General features: G+C 43.9%; 1 protein-coding gene across 3 annotated transcripts in view; it reads left to right on the top strand.

Annotated features, from left to right (window-relative positions):
- Positions 1–2,440: 2,440 nt before the first annotated feature.
- RREB1 (ras responsive element binding protein 1) overlaps positions 2,441–9,371 on the top strand; it is a 75,385-nt gene continuing 68,454 nt past the window's right edge. For all 3 annotated transcript variants that reach the window (XM_006864107.1, XM_006864108.1, XM_006864106.1), the window contains exons 1-3: positions 2,441–2,645; positions 6,771–6,860; positions 8,502–8,665. In XM_006864107.1, coding sequence (XP_006864169.1) covers positions 2,484–2,645; positions 6,771–6,860; positions 8,502–8,665 — 416 coding nt within the window. In that variant the 5' untranslated portion in view covers positions 2,441–2,483. The remainder of the gene's footprint in view (positions 2,646–6,770; positions 6,861–8,501; positions 8,666–9,371) is intronic.

Genomic DNA, 9,371 nt, shown 5'->3' with positions numbered 1-9,371 from the left:
GAAGATTCTCTTTTGGCAGGATTTTGAGACGTTAGCTGATGGTGTGCATCACTTAATAAAGTTCTAGCTCCAGGCTTTTGCTGCTCTGCTGCTAGAACATTAATGTTTGTAGCTGTTCTGCGTGTTTCTGTTAATGTTTGAAGAGACACCACGAAAATCATGTTCTTTCTTGCATTGTGCTGTGCGAGAATCTTTGCTGTTTGGGACTTTTAGAACATATTAGCTCATACTTTGGAGTCCTGATGTGGTGCTGTGAGCTAATGTGCTAGACTGCAAAGTCCTTTTGAACCACAAGGTTGGTAGTTCAAACTCACCAGCCACTCCTTGGTCACTGTGGGTGAGAACTGACTCGGTGGCATTTAGCAACTACAGCTCATACTTGGGATGGTAGGATATGTGACTTATTAGCAGGGTTTCGGTTATAGAAGAACTTTCCAGATGTCGTTGTTAAGTGCTGTGGAGTCAACTCCAACTTATAGCAACCTTGTACAGGCTTTCCAAGGTTTTAAATCTTTGTAGGAACAGAAAGCCTCATCTTTCCATGGAGAGGCTGGCAGGCTTGAACTGCAGACCTTACAGATCACAGTCCAATGCTTATCATATGGAGCCACTGAACTCCCAGTTACAAGAAGGGAAATAGCTGCCTATAGGTATATTTCTGTCCACTTCTATAGCCAAAGTATTTCTATTTGCAAAGAATCCCTGAAAAGTTAATTAAGATGTGGCTGTGGGTTAGTTACAGTTCTCAGAACTGTCCTTCTGTTCATCTTTCCAGGTTTCTCTTTTGCGTCTGATTTTTAATACCTTCTCGAATTAAGGTACCGCTGTGAGATAAGCATTGGGCTGCTCATCCCCAGGGTCTGTGGTTCAAACCCACCAGCGGCTCTGCAGGAGCAGGATGCAGCTGTCTGTCCCAAATAGATTTACAGTTTTAGAAACGCTGAAGGAGCAGTTCTCCTCTGTCCTTTAGCATTACTGTAGGTCTGAATCAACTTCAGTACCTTGTAGACTATGAACCATTAACCGTAGTGAATTTCTTAACTGCTGGTCAGTGTTAGGTAGAGGCACAAGGTGGGTCTGGCAGTAGTTTTAGAATCTTTGGGCATATATATGGAGGGATAGGAGGGACGGAATGACAGGATTCCGTGTGAGCAGTGTGAACATCAGAAAGTAAAATACCACAGAATCTTGCCTGTTGGTAGTAAGGTGAGAGAACTATTGTTGTTGTGAAGTGCCATTGAGTTGATTCCGACCCATAGCCACCCTGTATAGGGTTTCTGAGGAGCAGCTGGTGAGCTTGAACCACCACCTTGCAGTTCAAATGGCTTTGCAGTCTGGTGCATTGACCCACAGCGCCATAGGGTACATTATTAGTTGCTAAGCACTGTTGAGTTGGTGCTTACCCACAGTGACCCTTTATAGGGTTTTCAAGGAGTGGCTGGTGAGTTTGACCTACCAACCTTGTGGTTGAAACCGAGTTTGCAGTCCAGCTCATTAGCCCATAGTGCCACACCAGGACTCCTAGAGGGGGCATTAATAAGATTTCCAAACCACACTATAAAATAACTATACAGTGTGGTTTGGAACGGAAGAGGTGTCTTAGAAGTTGCCTTTCAGCTATGTTCCTTGTATTTCCATGAAGGTAAATGAGAGACTTCAGCTTTTCTCCTTCACTAAGTAAAAATACTAAACCTAGTTACTTCTGCTTCCCTTCCAGTGTCAACGAGTGGCTCCAAACGCAGGAAAGAAAGAAGCCAACACAGACTCATTTGCTGCTACATGTGGACGATAGCTATAGCAGGGGCAATGCCATAGTGTATCAGTTAGGGCAGAAAATGGAGGTAATTGGCAGTGGGGGGCAGCTTTTTCTTGTTTGTAGTTTCTCAGCTCGTCCAGGTATATTACCTAAAGAAGCAAGGCTTCCTATGTTTGTTTGAAACTTGGTTGCAATTCTGATAGAGGATTGATCTTTCCATATTCGCAGAAAATTTGGACCCCTCCCTCCCCCCATTAAAATCACTGTATTTTGAGCAGTGAGCTTAGTGCAACCTGAAAATTCTCACTAGTGTTTGAGTGAAAGGCACTCGTGTAAGTAGTAAATGACTCTACATTCTTTGGAGGGTGCAGCTCCATGGACCTTTCCCCACTCTGCGTATTGGAAAGTTCAGAAAGGCACAGAATCCTGCCACACATGACAGGTGAATCTTAATGGTGGCATAAAGTCAAAAAGAAAGCAAAGTCATCAGTCTTTGCTATGCCGAGCCTTCATTTAGTTCGATGTTTGAATACTTAAAGGCATGAATACCAGTTTAAATTGAAGAAAGCGGGCTTTCGGCTTTTTGACTTGACTTACAGTTATAGTAGCCCTGGCCGGTGCCAACTGGCCATGATTTCAGCCTAAACTCGTTCACTCAATCACATCAGCAATTTCCGATTTTCAGTTCTATGGCAGAGGCTTCTTAGGAGCTTAAACGCTCGTCCCAATGATGTCAAGTGGCTTGGAAGGTTCAGACTTATCTTCCATCAACACCATGATGTCAGCAGTCATGAGTGTAGGGAAGATTGCTGAGAATGGCGGAAGCTCCCAGGGCCTCAAGTCCCCCTCAAAGCCTCCAGGACCAAATCGGATTGGCAGAAGGAACCAGGTAAGCTTTGGTTGACTCGGCTGCGAAGCCTGTGGGTTTAGTTGCTGAGAATATTGGAAGAAGGAGGTTCCCTTGAGTCCCAGATTTCTAAGACAAAACCTTGGCTTTGTGTGGAATTAAATAGACAAGCCCAGAGGCCTTAATAATATTTCAAGAGCACATTTTTCATAGCTTATGTCAATTTCCTTTCATGGAGAAAATGTTCTTTGCTGTGGTATAAATGTTGGTGAAAGCTCCCTTATTCTTTACACCGTAATTTGATTTGAATGCAAGCTTTCTTCATATAATGACCAAAGCAAAGAACCTGACTTAGGACTCTTTTGCTATAATGTGCACTGTTTCCTTATTCACACAGCTGTTTGATGGGATGCTCAAAGCTACCACCTGGTCTTTGTGGGTTTTTGTTTTTTTCAGTGTCTGTAGGTAGCAGATTACTACTGTTTAAGTCGAGACTTCTATTCTGCTTTCTATCTTTGGAAAAACAGACATTACTTCCAGAGAATTCCATTTAGGTTGCTGTTTTATTTTTCTAAACTTTCGGTGAGGCAGGCATTAGTTCAGGAGAAGCGGAAAAGAGTAAATGGGCATGGGTTGGGGAGGGTTAATCATGTTATAAGAGTCTATGCAAGGGGGTGGGGAGGGAAAGTCCCATTTTCTCTCATTATAATCTGCTCCCCAACCCCCAAAGTCCATTGGGAAATGGCATGAATCTTATGATAAATGTGCAAAAGGGCCCTTTTGAAAAGTTTTTGCAGTTCTGCTTTAATGAATGAGGTTAAGGAGCAAGACACAAGGGGATGAGATATCATTGCTTCTCGGAATCCAGATAATATGAATTGACTGCATTAGCTCCACAGTTCATTTTCCTTGATCTGAATTAATGGGTTATCCTAAACCGTCAAGAGAAGATGTTCTTTTGGGTTTATCTAGGGGTGGATAGGAAGATAGACCTGTTGGATTACATGAATTGATTTCCTTTTTTATTAATAATCCTATAGTGATTATCGTACAGTGACTCTACCTCTGAGCACATCTCTGACGGTTTCCTATAAATTCTTAGAAGTACAGCATTAATAAAGACCTTTGAGGCAACAGGCCTTCCCGAAAAAACAGCAGCAGCCTGCAGTCCCCCAGCTGTGTATAGGAATGTGTTTCCCGCCCCTTCTCAAGGCTGAAGCGTGAACAGCTAAGTGGTACTTTAGGACTGGGCATTGATCTCTTTTCTCTCTTTTTTCCTTTTATCTCCACATGCCTCTCTTCCTATGGGTGCCTGAGAAAATACTCAGCCTGCGTGGCTGTGGTCTGAGCAAGAAGGAGAAGAAAAGGTTTACTTCTACTTGTACATGACTGTCCATCCACCCATCCATCCATCCATCAGTCCATTTAACTGTCCCCAGGGACCCTGCACCTCATGATGAATTAGGTGCTGCTCCGCCAGGAAAATGTGGTGGAGGTCTTGTAGGAAAAGGGCTTCCTTCAGTAGTCCAGCATGGCCCAGCTTGGCTGGATGGCCCAGGTGCAGGCTTCAGCTTGTACCCCGTTGTTCAGAGACAGTCACAGAGGGACCCCACTGCATCGCCCTTCCCACGTGTTGGTGGAGATTGGCCTTGCAGGTGTGAAAAAACAGCTGCTGATGCAGGTGTGACTGAGCCATTTGTGCCCAGCGCCTCTTCCCCTTCACTGATTGGGTTTTTGAAAATGGGAGATCCAAGCCAGATGTTGCATGATATATTCAGTGAATTAGAAAACAGACAAGCAAAACAAGACATGGTAGAGAGAGAGAGAGTGCCCAGAAGAATGAAGCATCTCTTACCTGTGAGCAGGGTAGGGAGGGTATGGAGAGGGAGCAGTCCCATTCAGGGCTCCCCGAGAGTTCCAAGACAGATTAGCCCCAGCAGATGCCTAACAAGGCTGCCAGACTGTTTCATTATGGAATGGCTAGTTATCACATTAGCTGCTAATTTTATCTTTCAGCTCAGGAAGTGTGTTCCTCTCAGCAGCAGGGCTGGATTCCTCATCCCCAGGAGAGCCTCAGCAAGAGCCACAGCGGTCTCTTTTCTGTTTAGTTTGTTTTCAAAACTCAAGTCTGAGTCAACAGTCCTCCTTCTCGCGCACCACCTTGGGTTTTACTGCCCTGCCTTGTAGGCAACATACCACTGCCAACCTCAGAGAAAGTTTGGGTTCCCGTTAATGATAAATCCCAGAGTCAACACCAGCCAGCTCCACTAAGCTGCATAGTATGTCTGGGGTCTCCTTCAAGGTGAACTTGAATGGTTGTGTCTTTTCTTTTTAAATTTGTCTCCTCAAGAAGTTAGCCGGCCACTTAGAGGCCTGACTTTCTAACATTTACTCACATCTTACTGGTGAATCTTTCTTTATATGCATATGTGTGCATACACACATGTGTATTTCTGTTTCTATATTGTATTGTACACACATACAAGAGGAGGCTTCAGAAAGTTTGCAGGAAATGGAATTGAAAGATAATGGAAACTTTTTCCCCACAAACTTTGTGAAGCCCCTTTGGGTATGGAATTCTTCTGTCATGCACTTGATTAATGTGCTCTGCTGCTAACCAAAAGATTGGAAGTTCCAGGCCACCCAGAGGTGCCTTGGAAGAAAGACCTGGTGGTGGTCTCCTTCTGAAAAATCAGCCACTGAAAACCCAAGGAGCACAGTTCAACTCTGAAACACATGGGGTGGCTCTGAGTTGGAATCCACTCAACAGAAACTGCTGCATGTGTGTACATATACTTGTATATATATGTGGATGTAAGTTATGGGCAATAATTTTAGAAAAAGTCCTCAGAGACTGAACTCCCCCCTGACTTTTGGCCATGCTATGAGACACCCCCTCAGGATATAGCAAGTGTTCTTATACTTGTGCCACTTGTTTTGTTTGGTGATCCTTGGCCGGCTCCATTCTGGCTATCGTTGTAGAACTGAGCTGAGAAGGAACGATCCCCCGCCACCTTGTGTACCTCTGGGAGAAGTGGATGTTTATGGATAACGAGGTGACACTGGGAGCCTTTGACTGTCTCTGGGTGATCTGCTTTTTAGAATTCATATTGTTAAGATTGTGAGAAATGTACAGTATGCCTCATTCTCCGGCCCAGTTCCGCAGATTAGGAAACCGTCTGTATTATTGAAAATAGGTCTGAGCGTCTTAGAAGAGAAAGGAGTGTGAGAGAACTGCCCTAGACAATGCACAAAGACATTCTCCTACATGTCCTCCTCCCCATCTGCTCGCTGGGGCCATTTGTCTCTGTTGGCTTGGGGTAACTTTTTTATTTCCATCATCGCTCATGAACAAATACAAAGATGTTTCCTGCCTGTGCCTTCAGCCTTCTTTCTTGGTCAGACTCACATGGCACCATGGTTTAGGGCATGGTTGGTAGAGTCAGCTGTCTGCATTTGAATCCATATCTGTTACTTGATAGTCCCCTGATTTAGGACAGTCACTTGCCTCTGTGTACCCCGGTTTCCTCATTGAGAAAATAAGATCCAGAATAGTGGGTATTTCTTAGTGATTATGAAATAGCCAACATTCCTAAATACGCAGAGTTTAGCACAAAGTAAATACTTGCTAAATGTAGTATCACTATTATTTGCAAGCAGCAGAAATGCATCAAACTAGTTCAAGTATAAAGGGTCTATTGACGTACAACCTGACCCTAAGAGGGGACCTGGTCTCCTGCCTTGGTCCCCACTGACTTTGTTCCCAACTGCTTCCTCATGTGCTCATGGTCACCTCACTTATCATTCTAAAAAATCCCAGGCACACATCAGAATTTCCTAGGCAACTTGTGATTATAACGCAAACAGATTTCTGAGGCTTGGGTTTCAGAACCCCACCCTTCTCCCAAAATTCCAACTCAGCCTGTGGAAAGGCTGGTCTAGCAATCCATGTTTCACAAAGCTACCCCAGGTGGTTCTGTGGACCTTTGGGAACCTACCTGCCATTGACTAATGAGGAAAGCGAGGGCAAACTTAGCTCACCCGCCCTCCCAGGCTCCAGAGCCCACGCTCCTAGCCACGTTGATAGAATTCCTGATAGCGGTGCCCATTACAGAAATGCAATTCATTCTCCCTGCTAATGTCTTTTTCTTCTTCTTCTTCTTCAAGGAAACAAAAGAGGAGAAGTCTTCCTATAACTGTCCCCTGTGTGAGAAGATCTGCGCTACACAGCACCAGCTAACTATGCACATCCGACAGGTTGGCCGCCATCTTTCCTAGCCTTGCTTTAAACCATTCTTCATCAGCAGAGGGCTGGTGGCTCCATTTTCATTGGCTGTATTCCGTTTAGAGTTAACATCTTAGTCATTTGGGAAGGAAGTGCTGGGTGTTCATTTCTTTTGTATTTGTGTAATGGTTCTGAGTCTTAGACCGACACAGAATATTTTATTAAGATTTGTTTTAAACACCTAGTTAGTTGAATATTTATTTATATGTGTGTGTGTGTGCATGTATGTAAAACAAAAGACTGTTTTCTTGGGCCAGGGGTCTTGTTAGTGTCAACAAATTCCCTCCCAGTATAACAAGGCTGTAAATGTAGATTTTTGTCATTATATTGGTATGAATTTAAGTCCAGTAGCAGGGAGCTTACTTAGTTTGGAGTCTTTTATGGTTTTCTCCTGTATAATGAGATTTATCCTCTTCCCTTTCATATGGTTGGCTTGTGAGGGTATTGATGAGTCTAGAACAGAGGAGGGTATGGCACTGAATAATGAGGGTTACTTGGGTTTGGGTAGAAAGGTTGTCCTCCAAACCCTAGTTCAGAGGCAAAACCTTCTAATCTCTGCAGGTTTTGGTTCTTCTCCGACAGCAGGGGTGAGCCATGGAGCTTGAAGAAGGGCTTGACTTGTAACCTTTCAATGTCTGCTTCATAGTTGAGAAGGTGAATTCTCATAGGAATTCATATCTGTGGTCAGCTCATCTATTTTCATCTCATAAATCCTGCAAAGCTTCTACCTCTGAGTCTTACAGTGAAGGTATTTTCCCAGACTAGAACCTGGGAGTGGAAGACGATCATACAAAAATAGTTGTTTGCCTGTATTCCTAATACATTTTGATATTACAGATGTCTTCCTTACTGCCAGAACATAGTGTCACAAAATGATGGCTTTTAAAACCATATTTATTACCTCCCAGTTCTGAAGGCTACCCACTGCCAAGTCGATTAGGACTCCGAGCTACCTTCTAGAACAGAGTGAAACTGCCCCATAGGATTTCCAAGAGTCTAAATCTTTACGGAAGCAGACTGCCACGTCTTTCTCCTGCAGAGTAGCTGTTGGGTCCAAACCACCAGCCTTTTGATTAGCAGTGGAACACTTAACCACTGGGCTAAAGGAACTACCAGGGTTCCTTTGGGGAGGCTGGGAGTCAGAAATCAGGGCTCTGCTTTCTCTGTGTGTAGGGGAAGATTTTTCCTTGTCTCTTTCAGTTTCCAGTAGCGCTGGACATCTCTTAGTATTCCTTGACTTGTAGATGTGTTCCCGTACGCTTTCTCTCTGTATATGATGTGCTATGTGTCTTGTCTTTTCTTTGATAAGACACCACTGAAAAAGGGTCAGGAGTATGACATGACTGACAGCATCCTCAAACTTCTACAAAATCTCATTTCTCCGAACAAGGTCACATTCTCAGGAACAGGAGTTAGGACATCAGCATGCCTTTTTGGGGGGAGCACAATTCAGCCTGTAACAGAAGATATTTAAAATGAAACAAAAATTAAAGTACCTGAAAACAGCACTAGTTTTTTGGTCTTTTTTCATCACGTTCTGAATTTGCGCTTAGTAGTAGTTGAATCTCTAGCCCATCTTCCTAAGTGATCACTGAGGTTCTTGCTTCCTCCAGCACAACACAGACACTGGAGGAGCCGACCATTCCTGCAGCATCTGCGGGAAGTCTCTGAGCTCGGCCAGCTCCCTGGACCGCCACATGCTGGTGCACTCAGGCGAACGACCATACAAGTGTACTGTGTGCGGCCAGTCCTTCACCACCAATGGAAACATGCACAGGTAGGTGTGAGGGAGCCTTCCCTTGGGAAGCTGGTTGGTACCTGGCCTAAGTGATCAGAAGACTTGCCAAAAGGCACAAAGAATTCTTGAGTTGTGCTCACTGTATTGAAACATCAGAAATGGTATGCTTGTCTGTATACCCTATCTTGTGGGTATCACAGACGTCCAGTCATGAGAAACCAAGTCTTTGCTTCAGCAGGGTTCTTCGAAAGGAAATACTAAGCGTCTGCCCTACTCTGCCAGTTGGAATTTTTTGGTTTGGGTGCAGAGGTGGATGGGCAGCTTTGTGCAGAGTAACCCCAGGGAGTAGTAGCACCTTGTCCACTGGAAAATTTTGCCATATGTCTGCTTTTCTTTGTGGAAAATGTCTGGAACTTTTTAATGAATAGTTAAGTGGCTTTGTCTTGGAGCTGTGGGATATGGTAAGAAGAAACAGTATCTGCTAAATGTCAGAAAGCAACTTCCTGAGAGAGAAGAAATGGACTCCTCACTCAGGAGTGGTGTGCATGTTAAAATGTTGTGGGGCAAACCAATAGGAAATAGACATTAGAGAACTGTTGTTATATTTTGAGGGGTTAGGGCAGAATTATTTTTTTAAACACTTAACTTTTATTTACACAAACTCTTTAGGAACATTGATACGCTAGGAACAGAAAAAAAAAGAATTCAGAATTTCACCTTCTAGAAAATCAGGCTATTTTGCTTT

This window comes from Chrysochloris asiatica, unplaced genomic scaffold (assembly GCF_000296735.1).
Source record: "Chrysochloris asiatica unplaced genomic scaffold, ChrAsi1.0 scaffold00060, whole genome shotgun sequence".
NCBI classification, from domain to species: Eukaryota; Metazoa; Chordata; class Mammalia; order Afrosoricida; family Chrysochloridae; genus Chrysochloris; species Chrysochloris asiatica.
This window is presented reverse-complemented; position numbering and strand designations above follow the sequence as displayed.